The sequence below is a fragment of the Malaya genurostris genome, chromosome 1 (assembly GCF_030247185.1).
Source record: "Malaya genurostris strain Urasoe2022 chromosome 1, Malgen_1.1, whole genome shotgun sequence".
Classification (NCBI taxonomy): Eukaryota; Metazoa; Arthropoda; class Insecta; order Diptera; family Culicidae; genus Malaya; species Malaya genurostris.
The window spans coordinates 51,161,870-51,189,067 of NC_080570.1; the positions used below are offsets into that span (position 1 = coordinate 51,161,870).

A 27,198-nucleotide genomic window follows, 5' to 3' on the forward strand; every position below is an offset into this window, starting at 1 on the left:
ATATTAAACTATCGCGGAACAGCGGCGTAATGCGCAGTGTTCAAATAATTTGAACTAATCGTCGAAATCGCTCAAACTATATATCTGGAAGTCAGTACGGTTTTATGCCTTGAAGATCTACTACGACAAATCTCGTATCTTACACACTTCATTTATCATAAAATTCCTGCAATCGCGACAGCAAGTAGATGCTATATATACTGATTTTTCTGCTACTTTCGACAATATCAATCATCGGATCACAATATCCAAATTGAGTAGACTTGGATTCAACTGATCATTTCCTAATTGGCTGTGCTCATATTTAACTGATCGCGACATGTCAGTGAAAATAGGAGATTGCATTACGTCTCCATTTACTGTCAGCTCCGGAGTTCCTCAAGGTAGTCATCTTGAATCATTCATATTTCTAATTTACCTAAACGATTTGAACATTTTGCTAACATGTATGAAGTTATCGTATGCTGATGATTTTAAACTCTTTTCACCTTATTAAAACCTTCGAAGACACCAAATTTTTGGAGTCGCAATTGGACATTTTTACAATTTGGTGTAGAGTATACCGTATGATCGTTTATGCTTCAAAATATATTGTTATTTCATTCACTCTCAAACGTTCTATGATTGAATTTAACTGCTCGATCTCACAAACGGTTCTTAGATGAAAATCGTATATTAAAGACTTGCGAGTCATCTTGTATTAGAAAATGAATTATAAACAGCACATTGAATATACTATTAATAAAACCTCGAAGCTGTTAGGGTTCGTCTTTCGTGTGACGAAAGACTTCAAAAACATATATACCTTATGATAAAAAAGAACCGGAATTTTCATTTTAAAATTCCCGCGCTTGTCCATCGGTAAACTTGTATTCTCTCAATGTTGGCAACACTTTTATACACATTCTGTCAAATTTTGACGCATATCGTACGATTAGTTTTTGTTTGGCGTATATACAAAGAAGTTGAAAAATTTTCGCCAAACAAAAACTAATCGTACGATATGCGTCAAAATTTGACAGAATGTGTATAAAAGTGTTGCTAACGTTGAGAAAATAAAAGTTTACCGATTGGACAAGCGCGGGAATTTTAAAATGAAAATTCCGGTTCTTTTTTGATCATAAGGTATGATCTTCTCCAATCATGAATTGATTACTCGGAGCTGTTAAGTTTGATAGATTTTGATATTCGTCGACGTTGTATCCGAGCTCATCCATCCTTTCTTTGGCTTTCCATCCACTAGAACAAACTATGGCCACAACGAGTCATTTGGCAATATGTGCCGACTTTTTAATCGCTGTTCAAGTCAGTTCGACATGGGTAAGATCATGATACTAGCAGGAAACTGTTTTCTCGAAGACTACCTAGAAAATGTATCGTTAGTTTTAAGAATTTAGTTATCTAGTTACTATTATAACTATATAACTATTATCAGGTATACAACTTTGCTTCCGCCGTTTTCCGATAGGTGGCTGTATCGGCTGAGGCTGGTCAAAATACATAGATGATAATGCCTTCAAAGTGAGTGTGTACAGTGTCTATCGAATTGTCATCGCCGTTTCAGTGACAGTTGTTCTAGTTTTCGTATTATTCATGCTCGAAAATTTCTGTTTATGTGCCCAATTCTCGCCATTTGCGGGAAGTTTTACTTTTCTGTTACAATTAAAAAAAAATGCAGCTGTAGCGCATCGAATGCTCTCAGAAACTTACGGTGATGCTGCTATGAGCAGAAGAACGTGTCGGGAGTGGTTTCAACGTTTGAAAAATGGTGATTTCGATATCGAAGACAAACATGGTGGTGGAAGAGAAAAACCTTCAAAGATGAACAACTAGAAGCATTGCTTGATGAAGATTCGTCCCAAACCCAAGAACTTGTCGAACCGTTGGGAGTGAGTCAGAAAGCCATTTCAAAACGTCTCAAGGCCCTGGGCATGATTCAGAAAGAAGGAAACTGGGTGCCGTACAAGTTGAAACCGAGGGACATCGAGCGCCGTCTATTTGTATGTGAGCAACTGCTTCAAAGACAAAATCGTAAGAGGTTTTTACATCGAATCGTAACCGGTGATGAAAAGTGGGTCGATACGATAATTCTAAACGCAGAAAATCATGGGGAGAGCTCGGGCATGCTACTTCGTCGAAGGCAAAACCGAATATTCACGGCGCCAAGGTTATGATTTGTATTTGGAGGGATCAGCTCGGTGTGATTTACTACGAGTTCTTAAAACAAGGTGAAACCATCACAGGAGATCCTTAACGAACGCAACTGATGCGCTTTAGTCGCGCGCTAAAAAAGCGGCCACAATATCAAGAGCGACATGACAAAGTCATCCTCCAACACGACAATGCTCGGCCTCAAGTCGCAAAAGTGTTCTAAAGTACCTGGAAACGCTGAAATGGGAAGTCTTGCCCCGCCCGCCGTATTTCCCAGATGTCGCCCCTTCTGACTTCCTCCTATTCCATTCGATGGCACACGGCCTGGCAGATCAACATTTTCAATCCTTCGAAGAGTTGGAAAAATGGATTGCTTCATGGATAGCGTCAAAAGAGGGCTCCTGTTTCGAGCAGTTGCCGAACAGATGGGAGAAAGTTGTCGCTAGCGACGGACAATACTTTGAATAATACATCTGTGACCACTTTTTCGTAATAAAGCTTTCAATTTTGAAAAAAAAAACGGCGGAAGCAAAGTTGTACACCTGATATAACATGAAATTTGTCATTTGGGAATTCTTTAATCTGTTGGTACAAAAGATGAGGAGGTTTTATGCCTACTGGAGACATAGTGATAGATTAATAATAACTTATCCCCAGTGGGCTTTTTCCTGCTCCAGAAAGAAAAGAAATAAATAAGAAATATCAACGAAAAATTATCGTTTCGGCTATATCCAAAGATTGATTCAAAAATAGTTTATCTTACATTATCTAAATTTTTGTATGCATGGGACAGATATGCGAGTACTTTCCATATGAGACAGACCCAATTTGATTTTTTTTTCAAATTTTACTGAACTAACCCCAAATTATTTTTGCAATTTCTGAAAGTAGGCTTAAATAAGACGTTATCCGTCGGGTTAAGTCCAAAGTGGCCAGAAGCCATATGGGACTGATAAGAGAGTATGGGCAGTATATGAGAAATGAAAAACTGAGAATTTGACATAAAACTTATAACTTTGTATTCAAAACATTTTGTTTTTTTTTTTGTGGGTAAATGGGAGAGCTTTCATTTGAAGCTAGTTGGATCACGATCGGTCGGCTCAGTCATCTCGACCTAAATTGTGGCGGAAACTGTTGGAGTTCCCCAGTTCATCGTTGGTGGAGTGGTAACGCACCCTACTAGCGATTGGAGGAACGCAGGCTCGAACCCTGCTAGGGAAAGTATTCATTTGTATTTTAGAGATTTATCGTAGAAAAAAAGGAAAATTTAGGGTTTTCATTCGGCAGTGCATCACAAACGAACCTAAAAGATATTCATTCATATTCGCAGTTCGTCGCAGGCAGTCATGGTACTCCAGCCAGCTGCCAGATATGCAAGCACAATTCATCTCATGTCTCGATCTTCTCAGATCTTCGGGTTATTCAATCCACTCGCCACAATCCACCAGCACGCGATCAATCAATCACTCAATCGAAACGATTAACGGTTCGATTAGGCAATTCAATTTGCTCGTTTTCCTTATTCTATCTTCTTCTGTAACGATGCCCGGTGGTACCGCCGCTGGCTGTCAAGCACCTTTCGAAATAAGTATATTTACTGCGCTTCGCGAACCGTTTCTCACGATCCACGGCGGCGAATCGGTTTTCCGCTAGATTGGGCGCCACCCGTTAAGTGTTCGTGTGAACTCCGTCGGTAAATATAAACCGGCGAACGAATACCCATTTTTATTTTATCCACAAGCGAAAGTTGATGGAGGTCTCTCGTCAGCAAACGAAATCATCATCCGAAAGGGGAACCGAGAGATCAGAAGAGTGATTGAAGATGTGTGCTGCACAATTGATGACTGTGTGGGTTGCGCTTCGTCGGTATTTGATTAGAAAGGGAAGACAGTAGTAGGTAATCAGCTTCTTTAATTGACTGTGGGGAAATTACTATCCTCTGGCTGGAATCAAAACGTTTGAATTCGTTCAGTGCTTTTTTAACCGTGCACCGCAAATCGTAGAGAAGTGGAGAACAAAAGGCCAACCGCAAGAAGTGGGATGAAAAAGCGACAGTTAATGCACGAAAACCGTGGCCAGCTATGTTTTGTTTACAATTGGTTGGCTTACTGACACGCAGATGGTCGTTAACCCGATTATTTTATATGAATGTGTGTTTACAGTGTGGCACTTTGTGGATAAATGGCACCATGTGAGAGTGGAATGGGAAAGTAAAACCCGAACCAGATTGAATTGCCATAGGCTCGGTGCTTTCGAAACTCCGGGCCGGGCGTTCTGTCCGAATGAATGAGATCAAAGGCAGATTTTACTTTCAACGTTTCGGCAGTGTTGGAATGTTGGACTGCGTTTTGATGCTTTGTTTTATTTTTTTTCTCCGATTACAGGCTGTCTCATTTCCAGCGTGGATGCTCTTCAGGGGTACTACGGGACCAAGATCGGCGATCTTAGCCAGCTGCAGCACGGTGTGTCCGGAACGGTCTACGCGGTAGATGCCCGGACATTGTTCCTGAAAAACTTCAACTACGATGGTGAAGGTCCGGGTAAGTGTTGCGGTTTGATTCGTTTCGAAAATTATCTGTACTTGATGGATATGTATGTACAATGTAACTCTAGCTGCCTACTTCTACGTCGGAAATACACGGGCTCCGAGCAATAAAGGTGCTCATCGATTGCGGGATGAACGAGGACGCGCTGGTGTTCTGAGAAAGTATCGCAACGAGGACATCACGTTGTCACTTCCAGAGGGGAAAACTTTGCGCGATATTCGATGGTTTTCGGTGTGGTGTGACGATTTCAGCGTAAACTTCGGCGATGTGGTCATCCGGAACGATTTGGATTTTCCAAGACCGACCAAGATTGGACAACTTGGTGGAATACATGACGTAAGTTCGGATAGCATTGTGATTGTAGATGCTCAAACACTGCTGATTCCGAACTTCAACTATGATGGTGAGGCACCCGGTAAGTTCGTTCGGAAGTGGGGAAACAATGAACGTTAAATTAATTTGTACTACATTTTTCCACCAACTAATAGATGCCAAGTTCTGGGTCGGTCGTGGACCGAAGCCCAGTCCCCAAGGTATCCGTATTCCGGATGAGAACGGTAAGGAAACTCCACTGCGGCGTTACGATAAAAAGACCATCGTGCTGACCCTGCCGGGAGACCTGACCGTGTTCGATATTGGCCATTTTGGCGTTTGGTGCGAGGCATTCACCGTCGACTTTGGACACGTGCGCATTCCGGATCAGATAAATGTGCCACCGTCGCTGAAGATGCTGGGCATCAGCCCACAGGTAACTAACAGTAAACGCCGGACTCCGGCCAGTAACCAGAATAACCGCAACCCGGGCATTCTAGACTATGATGGGTCTTTTTTCAACTGATTTCAGTAGATCGCGTTCGATGTCAAACAATGATTTATAGTTTTGTAAGGTTTTTTCCATGTCATTAAAAATAAGCCGATAGAGATTGAACGCTTTCGGCATGTTCGCTCTCTGCCAACGTTGAGTGAACAACATTTGTCTATTGCTTTATTATTCAATTTAAAATAAACTACGTTTTTAGTTATCAGTAATTCTAACGTTGATTTGTATTTTGGGACAGATAGATATGGCACGGTCACATAAAATTATGACGAAAAAAAAAATCTCTGTTCAGTTCTGTAAATCGTGTTAACCACTTTTTGTAAATAGTTTATAATACAACCGAACCAAGTTTCGTTTCAGGTAATTTGTTTTTAATACATTCCGTATTAGACGTCGAGAATAAGACATTTTTTTTAGTTGGTCCAGAAATGGTTACAATAAACAGCTCTTGTACGATTCGTGTAAAAAAATGTGAAATATTTCGTTTTATTGCTACCCAGATACATTTTGCCTGAATAATGCATTCACTTAAACACTCAATTAACCAAACAATTCGCACAACTGCATTGCCATCTAAAGTCAAGCACCCGCCACCAAACTCACTCAATCGCCAAGTGCACCATTCGTAACTAATAACCATTGCAAAGCACGCTGAACACAGAATTCAAACTGACACTCAAGCCACCCTCAACCGGCGTTGTGGGTTTTTGGCATGCGACAGTGTATCGACAATTCAATGACACCTTTTGTAACTGTCACACAAACACACACTTTCTCTCTCTCTCACTTTGTGTACCGAACCTATCATCACACCGACTGAACAATAAACACTAAATGGCCGCTTGGCACCAGGGTATTGTGACACACGTACAAATGTTAATTAGACTCTTTATCACCGACTTGGTCGACTGGCGCTTGCTGCTGGAGCAATGGACTCTTGTAAAAAAATCGGTAACTATAGTAAGCTATTAACAAATACACAGTTCCGAACGAGAGCAATGTTTAACCACTAGATATGCTAGTACTCCTACTACTCTTAATACTACTGCTGCTATTACCACTACTTTTACTACAAGGGAACCTCAGAGTAGGAGAATTTCGGTACCGCAAACGACAAATTTTCGAGGGCTCGAACTCAGAACTTTCCTAATGACTACTACTACCACCACCACCACCACCAACTACCTTTACCACCTTGTAGCTCTAGTACTACATCCACTGGAGAACCACCACATCGCCCTTCGGTGTGGAATGTGACTCGGACAGAACTTATGCGCTTGTAAGTATTCGCGGTTCTAATGGTATTGGGTATGGCGCCTTCCGTTACTAATCTGTTGCAAACAATAGTAGGCTGTAGCACAGATAACAGATATACAGGAGCGAACAAAATTTTTTTTTCTCAATCCTGTGTAAATTTCAAATTTGCTATACGTTGGAAACACTGCTGCCACCTACTAGACTATTCGCCGCGATCTTTCGAAACGTTCCGGAACGATAACAAAAACCTCTTGCCTGTGATATAAATTTGACAACTACAACAATTTGAACACTTATCACACGACTTCCGTAAGTGTTAAAGACAACTTCATTTCCGCGTTGCACAAATCACACGAGGTTTCGATCAGAATAAAGCAAAATTAAACTTGTCATTTTATTCAACAGCAAAACAAAAATCCAGTGTGAAGTGAATGTAGCACCCAAAATAGTGTCTCTTGTGAAGGCGATACCTAAATCGTGGTGGCACTCCGTGTCGATCGTGACGACATCTGCAAGTGTTTACCATGCAGATTGAACAAATTTTACACACGGTTCATATATGAGCCTGTATATCTGTTTTCTGTGGCTGTAAATAGCAGGTTTTTTTTGCATATTTCAAAAGTTCTTATAAATTTGGCTCAGGCATTTTTTTTAAATTTCATGCATTTGTGTTCTTATTTTTAGATGTTTTTCTCTCGATGTATTGAACTTCAAGAGTTGGTAATCAATTCGTCGAATATTTTATCACGGAGTTTCAGGAAATATTAATTTAGTTATTCTTCAAACTAATGTAGGCTACACTGGGGTCTTTTTTACGCGGTTTTTATGCGATTTCTTTTTACGTGGAAGTTGCGCGGTATTTTTTAAGTGGATTTCCCAAGTCACGCGGTTCTCTTGTTTTGTCTTAGAAATGCATGAAACTTCGTTTTGAAGTCAACTCTTCGACACTTACAAAATTTTCGATTAAAAAAAAAATGTTCAGATTACATCAGATCTGGACGTTTCATGCGTTTCTGAGATGTTTGGCATCAACAATTTTTTTTTAGTTTTGAGGTTTTTTTACGCGGATTTCCGAAGTTACGCGGTTTTTTTACTCGGATTTCCGAAGTAGCGCGGTTTCGTGGCGAAATAATGTTGTTGCTGAAGTCAAGCTAAAGTATTTGCTTTTTGGTTTTATTTCATTAGCGACTTTAACCGTTTCTGGTCATTCGCCGCACCCAAGCTAAAGTATTTTTGTTGTGTTTCTTGAGTTTGACATCTTTAGTCATTACTATCTTCAGAACATTCTGTCTTTTGAGCTCTATTTGTTTGGTTAACAGTGAGATAAATATTTTACCTCAGCAAAAAAATTGAATAGAATCGTGAACATTTTCATGCAATGATTTATTATGATTTTCGTCGTGAATTATCAAGACAAGAGTGCTTCTATCAATTTAGTTTGACTTTTTGCAGTGTAGCAAAAACTGGTATAACGAATTCAATTATGGTCGTAGTTCGCTTGCCGATGAATTCAAAGAAGGTCGTCCAATATGTGTTGTTTTTCCAGAAAACATCGATCCCAGATAGTTTGACAATCGCTCAAAAAAAGACTCGTGTCGATTGGTGCAAAGAAATGCTGAAAAAAATTAATCGTTGTGATTCAAATTTGGATTCACTCATATGAACACGAAACTAAACTGCAGTCGACTGTATGGGTGCTCCAGAAAAAACAAAATCCTGCAAAAATTGTTCGCTTTCGAAGCACTTCAAAGAAAATGGTGACTTGTTTTTTTCTGTATAAACGAACACATCGCTACCGCTGCTTTAGAGGATCGTAAGACCGTCAATCGTCCATTCTGATTGGTATACATATCACCATTTGTTTGCCAGAAGTTTTACGCGAAATCATTCTTCATCACGTTAATGCAAGCTTTCACACATCGGTTGACACAACCAAATATTAGAGCACCCAAAACGTCGAATTGATGGGCCACCCGCCGTATATTCCTGACTTGACACCTACCGACTTCTATTTTTTCTTTTCGTGAAGAATAAACTACATAGAGAGCAATTCAATACTCCTGAAGAAGCTGTTGAAGCGTTCAAAAATCATTTTTTGAAGGTACCTCAAGAAGAGTGGAAAAAATGTTATGAAAATTGGTTCAAGCGTATGCAAAAGTGTATTGATCATCTAGGGGAATAATTTGAAAAACAATAAAACTTTTTCCGGTTTAATTTTTAGGTTGAATACATACGTAACAACCCTCGTGGAAGGAGTCAAGATTTTCCTACTAAGCGATATTCAACTATACATTTCTTAACGTTCAGTTTGAGTAAGACCTTGGACAAATTTTTGATTTTTCAAGTGGTCTCCTAATTCTGTTCATGATATTTATGTATAGTTCATAAGGATGATTTTCAGTGAAGTTTTGATGTTTCAGTTTGTGTTTTTGAATTTTCTAGATATTTTACGCTGAGAATGTACAAGTCCATGCCTTGGGCAAAGATAATTTTCAATGAATCTCAACCCAGTTGTTAACGGCATGTACGGTCTTCTCAGGATGTTTGTTCTGAGAAAAAGGCTGCGCTAACTGTTTGTCATCCAATATCCATTGACAACAAAACCAAACGTTTTGGATTCACTGACGTGTAGTAGTGTAACTAAATTTAATACTTTGGAGAACTAAAAACTTTGCAAGTACATGAATTCAGACTCTTCGATAAAATGATGAAGAAGATAAAGTTCCTCTGCAAACGTCAGCTTTGGAAATTTTACTGGAAGAATAAGCCGTTGCGAAAAAAATACATATACAAATGGTCCGAAATGAATGTCTTGAGTCCATCATTAATGCTGTGATCCTACTTGGGCTGGGAAAACGCCAGAAAATAATCTCACATAAGGTTGGCTGCCAGAGGCCAAATATGGCTGACATCCATTCTGGTGTCCAACTGCCTTACCGCTGCCAGACATACATCTCAAATGAGACAGCTGTATCCACCAGGATTTCGCCACATCAGTTCTTAGGGAGACATGGCTGGAAGCCTTTATCCATACTGACCAGAACCGTATGCAAAAAGTACGCTCTTCTTTTCATTTTTTCGTTGATATTTTTGTCTATGTACGGAAAATAGGTTTCGGATCGACAAAGAATGATTTCATTTCAGTCCTAATGCTTTATTTATTTAAGATTTGGCATCTGGAAAATACTTTCACATATATACTATCGACCAACTAATCTGCGTCGTGCAGCACTTAAGATGTGCTACTCTGCGCGGATTACTAGATGACGGGCGACTATTTTATGTCATTTTGGTTTTGGCTGACAAGATAGCCAACACGCTGTGCGGGAATGTGGCCAAAAAGATATCGACATTTCTTCACTAAACGTTAGAAATAGTAAAGTTCCGTTTGACCGTTTCTTTTTGGGATAAGATTAAAACGGGGATTGTATATCCGGTTGCATTTTTAAATTCATTATTCTGGAACCCGTATTATGATCCGGGTGAAATCGATGAAACCTGAACAGTCTTTAATTTGATACCTAGTTTATGAAGATGGGTCATCCCAAGGAAATCGATGTGAATTCCATTTCGTACCAACTTGAACGCAACTTTCTCAACTGAATATCGCATAAATATTTCGATTGATCGGAAGCTAACAAATCCAGGTAATTGAAGCAATTAGTTGCAATTCTTTTTTCAGTTCAACAATCAACAACAAGGAATATCCACGATCAAAAGCTTATCACTCTCCCAACGGTTAAATTTATAAAAAAATACGCCTCAAAGTAAAGTAGAAGGTATTCACGTCAAAATGACATGAAATTATAAACTATCAATTTAAAATAACACTAAAACTGCGACCCATTTCAAAACACTTGTGGCGTGGATTGCGCTGGTTTCGCACTTTCGAGCCGAAAAACAACATTCTGACGGTGTTTCATTGCGATTTCTGCTCGAAAGTGCAAAACCAGAGCAATCCACGGTACCAGTGTTTTTCAATGAAAAACGCCATTAGAGTGGTTCAGTAATTGTAAATGTAAAGTACGTAAGCAGGGCCGCCGAGAGAAAAAGTAAGTGGCTAATGTCAGAGACAGAACTGTATGATGTGAATACGAATAAAATTTCACTCTTCTAAATATCAAAAATCGTTCTTATAAGCTCATAAATTTTTTAAATAATGCATGGTTTCTTTTCTTTACTTCTTGAATTGTAACAGTACACCTATACTAAAGTACGACGTTTTCACGACACACTTGTTCTAACATACTATTAATTTGTTTGACAAGGCAAAAGAGAGTAAAATGTTGTTCGCCTACTGAAATACACGTGGTACCAAAGGGCAATAATTTCAGTAGAATATCAATAAGTTCTTTAATAAATAATTTACTGATACTTCAAAGGCAACTGCGCAAGCAGTTGTGTCAAAATTTTCATTTTTTACTTATTCAGTTGAAAGTCCGGAAGCGAAACAAGCGTCATGAGTCATTCCTCTTCAATACTCGTTGCAAATAAACATTCGTTTCGTTCGTTTTACTCCATCTTCGGGGATTGAACGATAAAAAAAATAAAGGTCGCAAGGCATGCTTATGAGCAATAAGAAACATTTTTAAATCTTCGAATTTTCCGGGCCCCTAATGTCATACCGTTTTCAGAATCAATATGTGTCAGTCAGCTGAAGCGTGAACAACAAAACATTTGTTTACTAAAAAAATGTCTAATTCTGTGGTAAATAAAGTGTTTGTTGCGGGGAGCGGATCTTTATTTCAATGTGAAGAAAACAGCCACCGACAATCAGCGTAAAAAAACTTGCAAAATCACTCACAGTTACTCAACCAACCATTTGCCAACGTGCAAACTCAATAGAAATGATACGAAAGGTATGCAAATGGGTACCGTATGATTTGAATCCAAGGGACGACGAATTTCCCCGTTTCTTCGCGCGCTTACAACTGCTCCAACTGCAAACAAGATCAGTTTTTTTACATAGAATTGTTACTGGCGATGAAAAGCGGATCCATGACGATAATCCAACACGTCGGACAATCACCTTCGACGGTTACGCTCTCTGTATACAGTGATGGCATTTCAATAGAACGTGATACACCAGCGTGTATGTTTCATGCCTACACTGAAGATACAGCCGGTTAGCACGGCACAAAAAGGAAAGCGCACTTTTCCTCAGGGTCGAATAGACAGATTATTAGTGTGCGCTTGTGTATAAACCGTGAATCACATTCTACTCGCATAAATCGCTCTCGCCTAAATACACCCAAGTGGTGAGCAAACACTTCTAAATTTACTTGGAAACGATGATGAATATCGAAAAACCCACCTGACAATCTTTTCGAAATTTAGTTGAGATTATTCTGTGAAATTTTCAGAATGATTCATTGAGTTTACCACTTATGTTGCATTTTTTTCTGACTGAAAAACTGCTGAAAATTGGAACCCTCGGAATTGCGTACCTCTACTTGTTCATCGAATATCTCGGCTTTGAAAGCTTGTATCATAAATCTACCGTGACAAAGTCTAGATAATTTAGTTTAAATGCGATTAGTTCATAAAGGCATATATGTTATCGCGATAAAAACAAAGTTGTATTTTTCTGTGAAACAAAGTCAGTTTCAATGCATCCGCCTTTTTATTCGCTTTAGTTTTCTGGTGGTGTCCGGGAAAGTCAAAAGGAGAGAAATCAAATCTACTTAACAAGGTTCCTAAACACACAGACGCAAAGGGAATTTAGGGAGTCAAAGAGGAAGATTCAAAATCTATACGCGACCCACTGTCCTCAGGCCTGAATGCTCCATGATACTGATAATTTACAATAGGCTTAACCAATTTTCAAACAAGTGTTCAGGAATTTTCTGTAGAACGCTCCGTATTAGAATGCGACCGAATATTTTTATATTCTTCAGATAGATATTTCTTATTCAAATTTGGGTATCATGTACAGCCAATCATTTATGAAATTAATGCGAGTTCAATTATATATACGGCGAGATCGTTCAAACGATTATGCGATTTTGTGCTCTTCGCCGCAGTAAGCTTTTGCGATAACATCATATGAGAAAAAATATAGGCTTCAGTCATACGATTATGCGATGGTGATTATAAAAAGCGTTTTGAGCGATGAAATTCGTGCAACCTTATGCGATTTGTGGTTCTCTGGTATCTGTCCCAGGTTAGCGGTTCAATGCATGGGAAAGGTCTACAAACCACAATTGATGCGTTTGAGCCGATCATTGCAAGAAAAACGGCAACAATACAGCGATCAACACGACAAACTGATTTTGCAAAATAACAATATTTGTCCACATGTTGTACAGTCGGTAAAAACATGCTTAGAAACTCTGGAAACCGCACCCGCCGTGCTGTACAGACATTGTTCCTTCTTATCTCTAATGAAATACTGGATATCATAACAGACTAACGTAGCAGTACAGATACTGTTTTAATTTATGTCTACGAAAACCTAAAGATCGTATACTCTTCAATTTTTACTGCTAGGTCACATTAGAAATTACATCCAGAGTTTGTAGTTTTGTTATATGATTATCCTAATTGGTCAAAGTTTTAAGAACATAGATAAATTCCGTCTGCCTTATTCATCCACAACGTAGTGTAAATATCCTTTTAGTGTTAAATTCACTAGGCCAGTAGTTTGAAATTCACATCCGTAGTCAACTAACAGTTTGAGTCCATATAGCAACCTTTTAATTACTAACCCATTTTGAGTTTGAATTGTGCTGTTTCATGAATATCCCCCCTTCTGGCCGTCCTAAGAAAATAATCAGTCTCAGTTCTATCCGGACAAGTCAAGGCTTAAAACATTTCCCCGTTTTATTTTTTTTTCCATCTCTGCTCCATTTCTCTTTCTTTCCCGTGTCATTGTTGGATGTTTGCTGCTGTCCGCAAAAAAAACCCGACCACCAAACCAGTCAAAACTGAACTGCGAAGTACTTCTGGATGACCTGGCCTTCGAGGTGCGGTGGGCCGTCGCCGGCGAGAGCATCGTCATTCAGCTGGTGGCCAAATTGGGTGAGTAGATTTTGGGTGGTAAGAAGCAAAAAAACCACACATTACGCAACGGGTTTTTTGATTGGCAGAAGGGCCACTTGTAGTTTTGGTGCCGATGACCGGCACTAGCCTTGGCCATGGAATTATTTTTTCACAGTGACTCGGCACAACATTAGCCAGTTCCGACGTTCGGAAGCACAATGACTTTCAGCTACGGTTATTATTCCAAACAATCCGGTCAATTGCAACTCAGCTGGTGGTAATTTGCTGGCTCATGTAACGCGATTATTCAATGCAGTTTGTTTCCTTCCATCACCCGTGGTTTTCATTTGCTATGAAAGGATAATTTATGCCTTCGATGTAGGAAATCCTGCTTACACGATAATGACTATGGGCATGAACGTAGCCGAGGTAGCGTAATATTTATTACGCTTCTTTGGAAATTTCAACCTCGAAGCCATGCGTTTTTCGGTCCGAAAAGGTCATTGTGAAATTTTCTGATAGAAACCAGTGACGGGTACGCAATTGCAATTGAAATCTCTAGTCGGAGACCGCCAAGCCATTCTTCTCCCATAATGAGCAAACCAATAGCCACGAGGTGACGATTTATTACCCTTGTTAACCGCACATCATTCCCGTCCGGCGGCATCAGCAGCGGCGATGTAGTATTTTTTGTTTTACTATTTCAACCCAGTCGCGCAATCCTAGCTCAGGAACGGTAGGTACAGCATACTGAGGGGCACGCTTAACAGCATTGCAATTAAAGTGCGTTGACACCATAGTGATTATCTAATAATTACTCAACCACCTGATGACTACGGTTGCCACACACACACGCACTTGCAATACGATTTAATGTTTTTTTTTCTCACAGAGGATGGCGAGTACATGTCGTTTGGTATTTCTCCGGATACCGCCAAGAGCATCATGGTTGGAGCCGACGCGGCTGTTGTGTGGGTTGACAAAGCTACCGGAAAGGGTTACGCCCAGGATTACTACTTGGATGCTAAATCCCAGTGCTCTGGATCACGAGGAAGTTGTCCCGATACCCGAATCAATGAAAACAGTAATTCCATCCGTTTGTTGAATGCTGCCATGGTCAATGGTTATTCGATCGTAACCTACCAGCGGCCACTGCGTGCCACGGATCATCTCGATCTTCCGATATTTACCAACGGATCACAGGCAATCGTTTGGGCCATCGGACCACTGAATCAGCGGTATGAGGTGTCCTACCATTCACAGTTTCTGAAGAACAACCGGCTGGTCGACTTTGGTCGTCAACCATACTGGAACTGTCCGACACCGGAATCGGACCAGCAGAAAGTTCAGGAAAATCCATCGAATCAGCAAAGTTCGGAACCCAATCGGCGTGCTGATGCCATGCAACGACCCAAGGCACCGGCAACAGCTCGACCTCCCGCAAAACCGGGTGCTTGGGATATTCCACCGATTCAATGCGACGAACCGGACGACGGTGTCTTCTATGCTCAGATGGGGCCGACTGGTGGCAAGCAGGGATATTCAGCGATTACGGGTGAGTGGAAATTGGATCAAAATTTCTCCAATCTGTCTTTCTTAATCTTCTCTTCAAAAACAGGGCACGTTGGTTGGGGAGTTTCGTGGTACATCAACGGACTGCTGATTCCGGAAATCAATGTTGTGCGTGGTAAAACCTATACATTTGTGACGGAAGCTGGACAGGATCCAGAGGTTCCGGCCAAGTACCATCCGTTTTATATCACCGATGATCCTGTCGGTGGATACCATCATCAGGAGGAGGATGTCAGAAAGGTTAGACTTCCTATCGGGAAGTACGACAGTCCAACAACGACTATAATGTTTTTTTTTTGGAATCATTTCAGAACATCACAATCTTTGCCGGAGTTCAACAGGATCGCAACGGACAACTGATTCCGACCGGTGTAGGTCGTTTCTGTAATTGGGTTCCAAATCCGGAGGGGCCACCAGCCGATTCGTATCCATCGTTCGGAGCATACCAGCGAAGTCTTACGTTGAAGTGTGATCCTGGAGAACCCGGATTCATCAGTTGGACACCAGATGCCAACACTCCGGACACTGTGTACTATCAATGTTTCACTCATCGATACCTGGGGTGGCGCATTAATGTGCATGATTCGTGTGACATTGGGGCAGCGAGTGAAATCGACGAGGTGTATGTCGAACCAAACGATGAAGGAATTAATGCGGAACCTTCGATTCGGCACGAATCGAAACTACTCCCATCGGACACCTTCCTTCAACAACACGAAAACTTTATTCAGCAAAATGAGAAAGATCTTATCAAGAATCACAAGATGAACACGGAACAACCGAAAGACGATTCGAAACTGGATTTGGAAAACGATCCAGAAATGACCAAAATCATTGAAGAAGGCATTCGCGCGGCAGAAGATCTCGAGGCAAAGTTGAAGAACAATCAAACCTATGGTAACTACAGCGCAAACAATCCACCTCCATTGCAAAGCGAGATCGTTCACTCTGGTAAACCGATTCTATCCTCATCCGGTATACCGGTTTATCTACGTCCTCCGAACAGTGGACCCATGTTTCGTCCGGTGAAGTTACCAATGCGTCGACCGATAGCTGTGGAAAGACGTCCGATCGCCGGGCGCCCGAATCGTCCCTACAACATCCCACAACCATCCATGATCATTAGCCATTATCAGAAACCGATGAGTCCACTTATGCGACCGTTCATGGCAAAACCAAAACTACCGATGAAAGCCATTGCTCCAATCCTGCTACTAGGAGAACCTACGGAAATTAAACCATTCCGGAAAGTTCCACCACCGCAACCCATGGAAATGATGATTATTAAACCGACAAAAACTGTGCCCTACATGGTTCCGGAAATGTCTCCACACCTCAGCATGGGGTTGAAAATGGCAGAACAAAATCCGATCACACTTCCGGTTCGGTACACTAGGCGACCGATCATGAAAGAACCTCTGAACATCAAACCAATGTTCAAAGTACCCTACGATATCCATGAAAACAAAACTCCGGTAGATCCTCAGCCGAGTACGGGGTTTGAGCCCAGCTCGGTTGTGGTGGAGAGTGGTTTTAAACCAATTTACCGTCGAACCGGCGAGATAAACGCCGAGTTCGATGACCAGATGCGACACCACGGGAACACGATTCAGCGTCGACAGGACTACGACATCGACGAAGCCATCGAAAGTGATGCACTGATGATCGGAAGTGGGGAACCCCAGCGGCAAGCATTTGAACCGATGTTTATTCCTTCGCCGTTGGACAGCATGGCAATGGCACAGAAGTCGAGCGAAGTAGGCGTTCTGAGAGAGTCGGATGGAAAACACGAACATTTGAGTGGAGATTTGAAGCAAATGAATGTGGAAGTAGGCGAGGACAAAATGGCGATGGCTGATGATCGTGTTGATTCTTTCTACTTACCACCAGAAACGCAAAACGTCGTCAAGATTTACCCCGAAGGTACCGTTGTATCGTACGATGGTAAAGCAGTGCTCGATGTTTCGTTGTTGAATTCTCCCAGTAACGTACGGCAGGAAGCCGTTAAACCAGTGTCGAAAACGGAACAGTTTATTCGGGATAATCCTCAATTTGGACCGTTCCGCGGAGATATTCCACCCATCTCCGATTACGTAGCACCGGATCTACATCCGATTTACGGTATGCATGGAGCGAATCCGGTGCAACCTCCTGTTTCCGAATATGCCAACCCTTTGGTCCCCGGTGGAATAAATGCACAGGATAGCAGCAAAGATCTGAGCGTGAAACCGATCTCCACGAAACTGTCGATTATAAAACCGGTTGAAGAACAGCCTGAACCGTCCCGAAAGAAACGTGACGCCCACCATCATCCGGATCACAATGGGGACGAGCTTGAGGATGGCGGAAATCAGCAGCAAAAAACTAGCGGTGCTTCTGTGGTAGCTATCATAAAATTTCTACTATGTATCGTTACTCCTCTAACACTCTTCCGAAGATCGCTTTGAACGTTTTTTGAAGGCGTATCTTTATCTACATTGTTACGGTTTAAGTATTATTAGATAAGTTTTATTTAATGCAAAAATGCGATAGTTTCAAAAATGAACGGAAATTACACTGTACATAATCGGACAAACCCCTGACACGGTTTTCCACCTAGATCTTAAGTCTACGTTTAATCATTTTGATGACCTCCTCCTGACCGGACAACCGCCCGTAATCCAATGGCATCAATCGGTTTCGGTCACGAATTTTCAACCGGCACTTCTTCTCGATCAAGTGCTTGATTATCTCGGTACCAACTCGCAAAAAGATGGCCCGGAAAATCAACGACCAACTGCATCGATCACGTGTTTCCGAGCTGCAACCGTGAGCCAGAACGAACTTGACCGTTTGTAGATCGTTGGAATCCACCGCGTAGTGGCCGGCTGTCATTCCAATACAATTTGTCATATTCAAATCAGCTCCGTGCTCTATCAAATGCCGTGCCATTTTAATATTTCTGTTATAGATTGCCAACTATAAGTATGAATCTGTGAACAAGGGAATTTTAAACTAGTTTATGAATATCATACTTGAAGGGGTGTTTCCCCAATGACCGGTATCCCAAGGTGAATGTTGGCCCCCAGCTCCAGCAGAAGATCAACGACTTCCAAACTATTATTTCTCACTGCCTGGTACAGAAGCGTTTCGCCATTGACGGGAACGTTTACCAGCTCCGGTTTGGCACTGAGAAACCTTCGCGTAAGAGCCAACTGATTCTTTTTCACTGCCCTGAACACGGCCACTGCTGAAGGGACATCCGGTAGAGTGAATGATTTGAATATTTTCGAACGCCGAAGATATGTGAATCTACCGTCTTCCTCGTCCTGTCTAAGCACGTTGATGCGAAACGAATAGCACAGATTCTGTTCGAGGTTACGAACCACCACCGACCGTTCCTTGCTCCAGTGAACCACATCCCAACGGTTGCGTCGACAACTGTAACACTTTTCCACCTTGAATAAGTCGAACGGTTCACCCAACAGACCGGTAAAGTCCCAACGCAACCCGATGACCGAAGTGGTCTGTTTCGTCAGATATACGTTCAGACAGTCCTCGGAATGGATGAGTTTCTCCTGCGACGGATTAGCCATCACCCGGAAGTTTGAATAATAGAATAATACTGAGTTCGACGATGCAATGGCGCGAACTTGTTGGATCGATAGGAACTCAAACAGCATGCGCCAAATAGCAGAATTCCGGCGAATGGGAGAAAAGGCGAAAACGAAGCTCTTCGAAATCGCGACTTCAGCTGGTTGTGCATTCTGGTGGGGAAGGGAACTTGATTTAGTTTTATTCCGCTAGATGGTGCACTCAATTGACAGCTGTTGAAGCTTAAGCTTTCTTGTACTATTTCGCTGCGGTTTTGCAAATCTATGATTTCCAATTTTCACCGATAGTCGTTAGGTTTCGTAAGTTAATAATAATTTTTCATTGATTGTTTAACAGTTTTGTGCCCAATCGCTTGGGAAGATTTCAGGAACAGATTTTAATAAATTGTTGACACTTTCGATAAAGTAATAAAAATTAAACCACTTACCGCCCGCGGACCTACACGGACCGAAAGATGCGGGCAACATGGATATTCACCAACGCCATATGAAAGACCCTCATGCAAAAATCAATTCACCGGTCACTGCCGATCGCCAGCTTAAAAGCTGAATTCTCGAGAATCCGCTAAACCGATACTACATTACATAATTATACTATTCTAGTTTTAAGTTAGTCGTAATTAAGATTAGTAAATACCCTTGGCATCTTAAAGCTTAAGCAGTGTGCCTAAAAATATATTATACTATTGAATAAAAAAATAAACCACTCACCGGTTGTGCAATGTCTGTACGGAGTTTATTAAAATTAGAATCGATTTTTAAAATGCTTTTCGTCACATTCGGAGTAATTCAATTAATGTTATATTTTTTCTTAATAGAGTTTTGTCTACGAGCCATTTTTAGTTTGCTTTCCTGATATATGTTACGCAGGAAAATTCTGGTTGCGCAAAACACAACAAAACGATTATACCAGATATCGAAGATTTAAAAAAAGGTGTTTTGAACTCTTTCAACTATGAATATAGTAGTTCTGACTTAGTGTTGGTTGTTTAAAAAAACATTGGTTGAATCAAACCAGAATTGTTATTGTCACTGTAGCACCAAAAATAAATTGTTAAAATTTCCCGGAATTTGTTAAATTTAGCATTTTTTTTGGCGTGTAGAAGTTGCTGCCTGACTTATATGTTAAAAGATTTGCGGGCCGCAGCACGGCCAACGACGTTCGATTCATATCGTTTTAACGAGCGACGCTTAACTAAACACAAGTTATTTGTATTGAAATTTTCACTGGCGGTCAACAAAGATTGCGATGCGACAAGAGAGCGACAAAATGCCGCAAAGATAGCTAAACTGTCTTTCACATCGATTCAACCCGTTCGAGACCACAAAACAGAAAAAATATTTTTTTTAATTGACCGTTAAATGACAATGTTTTTGTAACCAGAATAATTATACAATGATACGTGGTATTAATCAACATCTCTGTCTTCAAAACCTCGTGCTTCACTCGAAACACTATCAATACTAACAATAAAAATAAAGTACCATAAACAAAATTGAAAATCGTCTTCTCTAAAAATTCAGTCGTTATTGACAGATACATAATTGTTGATGCTTTTAGTGTACAAACAAACAAACAAGAATATTACCGTTTTAAATCTGTAAATCGTTCTAATGCTTGATTCAAAAATGCTGTAAACTTCAGTACAATAAACAACGAAGAGGTTAAAACAACTGTCCAACTCCAGGCAGAGATGCCATGTAAAATTTTCAAGTTTGCATATTAGAAATCATTCAATGCAAGTGTTAAATTTTATAAGTAAGACGAGAGAAAACAAACAAGAAGCCCAACGTAATTTTAAAAGTCGGCAAATTTGACGATTGTATATAAAAGTTTCTAAACCCTGTAAAAAATCTGCAAAATAGCAGAGTCAGCTTACAAAAAATTGCACCTGACGCTCATGATTTCGCTATTCTGTGGCGATTCTGTCGCATTCTATACCTCGCTGAAAACCACAATATTTGGCTTAACTATAAATTAGTACCCGAACGGAAATCTTTAGATGATGAATTGGGATAGTGTGAAAAGGTTTCCCTTAGGGATAGGACTAGAACTTTTTAACCATATCCTGGAATTTCTAGAATTGGTAATTCCAATTTTATGGACATCACAGAAGCGATCCATAAAATGGCGACTAGCTACCGCTTACCTTTCTTTCTCTGTTTTGCTACTCACTTTATGTTAACAAAGGGAGCAGCACTAATTAAAACACCATTTTCTATACACGAACCTCAAAGACTTTTCCGCAAATTGCTTCTGCAATTGAGTAATATGCTCATTCATCGTTTAAAACAGAGCTTTCTATAAAACATTTTCTGTAGCACTAAATTTGTGCAAAAATGTATCACGCCTGAAAACTTTTTGCGATTTTTATACTCCTTTCACCCATTTTATCTGCGATTATTTCAATACGTTTTGTCATTCTCTGGTATGAGTATACTTCACAAAACTTCAATCGATTGTTCTTCATGTTGGTATTTATCGCCCATTACCCCAATTTTCCATGAAAAAGGCGCGAAAATGCGCATTTGTGGTTTTATTTTTTTTTCTAATATTTCGGTACGTAAAAACACGCGTTACTACACAGTTCGAAAAAATCTGGTAATTTTACATCTTTTAAGATGCACATAAATGGAGCATCGTATTTCACACAAATTTTTATTCAAGAACATGTAAAATTGTGTGCATTGAAAATTACATGGCTTGATTTCGAACGAAATAAAATAAAAACAGAAGATCGTTAGCAGCACCGCGCCTTGAACCGAGACTGAACCACAGAGCTCATATCTGTTCATTGAATAATGGATACATATAAAACCATAAAGCGGGACTTGGTAGCCGAGTGCAAATTACATTCGGAGCTCGTAAAATTCTGTGCGAGCGGAATATTGCGTCATTTGAAAAATTAAGTAGTTGTGAATTGTATCGTTTGAGTCCAGTCATTTTTTTTTTGTAATGAACTTTTTTTTTTTTTTTTATTCAAGAATATAATGTTTAAGGCACAGTGCTTAAGCTCTAAGATGCCAAGGGCTTTTACTAATTTTAATTTACGACTAACTTAAAACTAGGGTTGTATCATTGAGTAATGTCATATTTGGGTCGCAATGGTTGACTTTGGCAGATCCAGCCTTCAGCTGGTGATCGGCAGTGGCCGGTGAATTGAATATTTCATGAGAGTCTTCCATATGGCGTTGGTGAATGTTCATGTTGGCCGCATTCTTCGGTCCGTGTGGGTCCGCGGGAAACACCCCCAGGTTACGAATACCCGGCGGGTGGCCCGCATGCTGTTCGTAAGTTTCCGTGGGCGATGATGGTGTTGTTACAGAAGAAAATGAGAAAAAAAAATAGCGAAGTAAATATTGCGGAAAACGGAGTAAAAAGGGGATATGGGAATGAATTGACTAAAACGACAGAGATCTAATTAGTTGACATCGAGATGGTGAAGAGACGGGGAGGGGGGAAGCGAAAAGGTTAGTGACAGCACAAAGATCTTGTTAGTTCCGATGAAGATGGTGGACAGATGAGGAATCGGGATAATCGGCGGAAGTTAGTGTCGAACCTGCAGGTGAAGATTATTCTTAGCCACAGTTGAAGCAACGTCGATAAATAGGAGGAACTTTCTAAGCCAGATGTAACAGATTACACTTGTATATTAATGTGTTTGAGAAACTCGTATATCAGAAGCATATATGAGCTATCCCGACTCGCCAACACATCCCGAACCGGAACTTCAGGCGGTCTACCTCGGGCCCTGAGGGATTCCAGTAGCTTCGACCTGGCGTCGCGATACTCTACGCACGACCACACGACATGCTCGATGTCCTGATAACCGTCGCCACAGGTGCAGAGCCCGTTCTCCACGATCCCGATACGCCGGAGATGTGCGTTGAATGTATAGTGATTTGACATGAGACGTGACATAACGCGAATGAAATCACGACTCACGTTCATCCCCTTGAACCACGGTTTCGTTGATACCTTAGGAATAATGGAGTGTAGCCATCGTCCCAGTTCGTCATTCGTCCATGAAGTTTGCCAACTTTTGAGAGTTTTCTGACGAGAAATACTGAAAAATTCATTGAAGCAGATTGGTCTTTCATAAATATCACCTTCTAATGCGCCCACCTTAGCCAATTAGTCTGCCTTTTCATTTCCCGGAATGGAACAATGCGAAGGGACCCAGACTAACGATATTGAATAAGACCGTTCAGATAAAGTTCTCAAGTGTTCCCGTATTTTCCCCAGGAAATATGGGGGATACTTTCCTGGCTTCATTGCCCGGAGAGCTTCTATTGAACTTAGACTGTCCGTGACAATGAAGTAATGGTCTTTGGGCATGGTTTCAATGATCTCGAGGGTGTACTGAATAGCAGCTAATTCTGCGACGTAAACTGAAGCCGGATCACTGAGTTTGTAAGAAGCGGTGATGTTTTGATTGAAGATGCCGAAGCCTGTGGACTCGTTGATGTTTGATCCGTCAGTGTAAAACACCTTTTCACAGTTGACTGTTCTAAATTTATTATAAAAAATATTTGGGGCCACTTGTGGGCGCACGTGATCCGGAATTCCACGAATTTCTTCTCTCATGGATGTGTCGAAAAACACAGTAGAATCAGAAGTATCCAAGAAATGAGCACGGTTGGAAACAAACGAAGAAGGATTAATATTCTGAGCCATGTAATCAAAATACAAGGACATAAAACGGGTTTGAGAATTGAGCTCAACTAACCTTTCGAAATTTTCAATCACCAGAGGATTCAAAATGTCGCATCGAATGAGTAAACGATATGAGAGATCCCAGAACCGGTTTTTCAATGGGAGAACGCCCGCCAGCACTTCGAGGCTCATCGTATGAGTCGATTGCATGCAACCCAAGGCAATACGCAAACAACGATACTGAATTCTTTCCAGCTTGATGAAATGAGTGTTCGCCGCGGATCGGAAGCAAAAGCATCCGTATTCCATCACGGACAATATCATTGTTTGGTACAGCCTGATCAGGTCTCCTGGATGGGCACCCCACCACGATCCGGTTATTGTACGAAGAAAGTTGATTCTTTGTTGGCATTTTCGTTTCATATACCTAATGTGACATCCCCATGTGCCTTTGGAGTCGAACCAGACCCCGAGATATTTAAATGTGAAGACCTGAGCTATGTTTTCACCCCCTAGTTGAAGCTGTAGTTGTGCTGGTTCTCGCTTCCTTGAAAATACAACCAGCTCAGTTTTCTCCGTAGAGAACTCGATACCCATTTGAAGAGCCCATGTGGATAAGTTGGCAAGAGTATCTTGTAACGGCCCTTGCAGATCGCCAGCTTTGGGTCCTATAATAGACACAACGCTGTCATCGGCAAGTTGTCTTAGCGTGCAAGATGTGTTGATACATTTATCGATGTCGTTTACGTAAAAATTGTATAGAAGGGGGCTTAAGCATGAGCCCTGAGGAAGACCCATGTAACTGAATCGTATTGTCGACAAATCACCATGCGCGAAATACATGTGTTTCTCAGACAATAGATTATGTAAAAAGTTGTTCAAAACTGGCGAAAGACCATGCTGATGCAGCTTCTCAGATAGGATGTTTATGGAAACTGAGTCAAAAGCCCCCTTGATGTCTAGGAAAACTGACGCCATTTGTTCCTTACGAGCAAATGCCATTTGAATTTCGGTTGAGAGCAACGCCAAACAATCGTTCGTTCCTTTGCCTCTGCGGAAACCAAATTGTGTATCTGAAAGTAAGCCATTAGTTTCGACCCAATTGTCTAGACGGAAGAGAATCATTTTTTCGAACAATTTCCGGATACAGGAAAGCATAGCAATCGGCCGATACGAATTGTGATCGGTTGCTGATTTTCCTGGTTTTTGAATGGCGATCACTTTCACTTGTCTCCAGTCATGTGGAACAATGTTGCCCTCAAGGAACTTATTGAATAAACTCAACAAGCGCCTTTTGGCGGGGTCAGGCAGATTTTTCAACAAGTTGAATTTTATTCTGTCTAATCCCGGGGCTTTATTGTTACATGACAAGAGTGCAAGTGAGAGCTCTACCATCGAAAACGGTGTTTCGTTTGTGTTTGGTGTCGCGGCGCGGGTGATCTTCTGTTCCGGTACAGAGTCTGGGCATACTTTTTTAGCGAAATCGAATATCCAGCGGTTGGAATATTCCTCGCTTTCATTCGTGGTGTTTTGATTGCGCATTCGTCGGGCTGTGTTCCAAAGAGTGCTCATAGATGTTTCTTTCGTTAAGCCGTCTATAAACCGACGCCAGTAACCGCGTTTCTTGGCTCTAATCAAGTTCTTAGTTTTAACGTCTAACGCCGCGTAATTCCGGTAATTATCAGGTGTTCCATTTTTTCTGAATATTTTATACGCGGAGGCTCTCTCCGCGTTTAAATTTGTGCACTCTTTGTCCCACCACGGGTTGGGAGGACGGATGTTAGTTTTCGCGCCGGGTACACGTTTCGTCTGAGCTTGAGTCGCGGTGTCGAGAATCAAGCCAGCCAAAAACGTGTACTCTTCCTCCGGAGGAAGTTGTTGAGTTCTTTCAAGTTTCTCAGATATCGAGGTCGCATAGCTATTCCAATCAATATTTCGTGTGAGGTCGTACGAAACATTGATTGTCTTCGATGGTTTTGAGCCGCTGGTGATTGATATTACGATCGGTAGGTGATCGCTACCGTGGGGATCAGGAATTACCTCCCACGTGCAATCCAACCGTAGCGATGTCGAGCAAAGGGATAAATCCAGCGCACTTGGTCTTGCTGGTGGTGCAGGAATCCGTGTCATTTCTCCCGTATTCAATATTGTCATATTGAAGTTATCGCAGATATCATGGATCATAGCTGATCTGTCATCATCGTGAAGACAGCCCCATCCCGTACCGTGTGAGTTAAAGTCTCCCAAAACCAACGTCGGTGCAGGAAGGAGCTCAATGATATCACTGAGTCGCCGATGCCCAACCGAGGCTCTTGGGGGAATGTAGATGGAAGCAATACAAAGGTCCTTACCTTTGATTGTAACATGACATGCGACAACTTCAATACCTGGTATCGAGGGGAGGTTAATTCGATAAAAAGAATAGCACTTTTTGATCCCTAAAAGTACTCCTCCGTAGGGATCATCTCGATCCAGGCGAATAATGTTAAAATCGTGGGAGTTTAAGGGTATTTCAGAAGTTAACCAAGTTTCGCACAATGCAAATGCGTCACATTTCAGATTATTTACTAGAAATTTAAATGAATCTATTTTTGGGATAATACTTCTACAATTCCACTGTAAAACAGTGATTAGATCCGTAACCTCGGTGGATGATTTAGCCATCGAAAGATACAATCGCTGAAAGAAGGGGCCAATTTGCAGTCAACTGCTTCAAATATGTTTTTACTGTAGGCATGAAAGCAATTAAAATGCTTCTAAGAGGGTCTGAAATATTGAAAGTTGTAAAAATCCAGTCCACAACATCAGAAAACTTGATAAGTCCAGCACCTAGTTGGTTCTCTGGTGGATTTTTAGGGACGCTTGGGGATTTTGTAGTCCCTGGAAGTGGTGGGAATTCCATCTCGGAATTGAGTTTTCCGAGACCAGGAGCTTTTTGCTTCGGTGATTTTTCCCGATTCCCGTTAGCTGTAACTTTTCGAAGCCCTTCGGAAGACACCTTCGAACCCTTACTAGGTAGCTCATGAGAAGATTTATTCATTCTTTTCCTACAGCTATGAGGGACCGCTGAAGATGGACCTTCCAAAGGGTCGTCAGAATCGCTCTCGTCAGTCGACAAGCAGGCATATGGATTCGTTGTCTGTTTAGGAGGGGTGGCACTTTTAAGCATCTCTGCGAAGGAGCGTTTGGAGTGCTCCTTTAGGGAACGCTTCATTCGATCACCTCGCAGTTTGTAAGCGGGACAATCAGAGAGGTCATGTGGACCCTCCTTACAGTAGAGACACTTTTCAGCATCCTTACCGCAAGAGCCGTCCGCATGAGCTTCCCCACAGTTAGCACAACGTGGCTTATTGCTGCAATGGGTAGCTGTATGCCCCAGTTGTTTGCAATTGGTACAATTCATTATCCGGGGTACAAATAAACGAACAGGCAAACGAACCCGGTCCAAGAGGATGTAGTTGGGCAAAGCAGTGCCGGCGAAGGTCACACGATAAGAGTCTGATTGGGGATAAGACTTTGTTCCATCCCCTGCGATCGATACTGAATGCAATCGCTTGCAATCCAGTATCTTGACATTCTTAAGTGAGGGGTCTTTAAACCCGCCCCGTACTTAAGAAAATC

General features: G+C 41.3%; 2 protein-coding genes across 2 annotated transcripts in view; one reads left to right on the top strand and one right to left on the bottom strand.

The window, feature by feature from the left end:
- Positions 1–17,933, top strand: part of LOC131439345 (protein Skeletor, isoforms B/C) — a 30,929-nt gene extending 12,996 nt beyond the window's left edge. Inside the window, exons 2-8 of the mRNA XM_058610245.1 lie at positions 4,536–4,691; positions 4,765–5,112; positions 5,186–5,445; positions 13,695–13,794; positions 14,648–15,310; positions 15,374–15,567; positions 15,639–17,933. Coding sequence (XP_058466228.1) covers positions 4,536–4,691; positions 4,765–5,112; positions 5,186–5,445; positions 13,695–13,794; positions 14,648–15,310; positions 15,374–15,567; positions 15,639–17,774 — 3,857 coding nt within the window. The 3' untranslated portion in view covers positions 17,775–17,933. The remainder of the gene's footprint in view (positions 1–4,535; positions 4,692–4,764; positions 5,113–5,185; positions 5,446–13,694; positions 13,795–14,647; positions 15,311–15,373; positions 15,568–15,638) is intronic.
- Positions 17,921–18,936, bottom strand: LOC131439348 (putative ankyrin repeat protein RF_0580). The gene is made up of 2 exons (XM_058610259.1): positions 18,342–18,936; positions 17,921–18,285 (listed from the first exon to the last, which is right to left on the bottom strand). The coding sequence occupies exons 1-2, from the start codon at positions 18,900–18,902 to the stop codon at positions 17,923–17,925; spliced, it is 924 nt and encodes a 307-aa protein (XP_058466242.1). The 5' UTR covers positions 18,903–18,936; the 3' UTR covers positions 17,921–17,922.
- Positions 18,937–27,198: the final 8,262 nt, after the last annotated feature.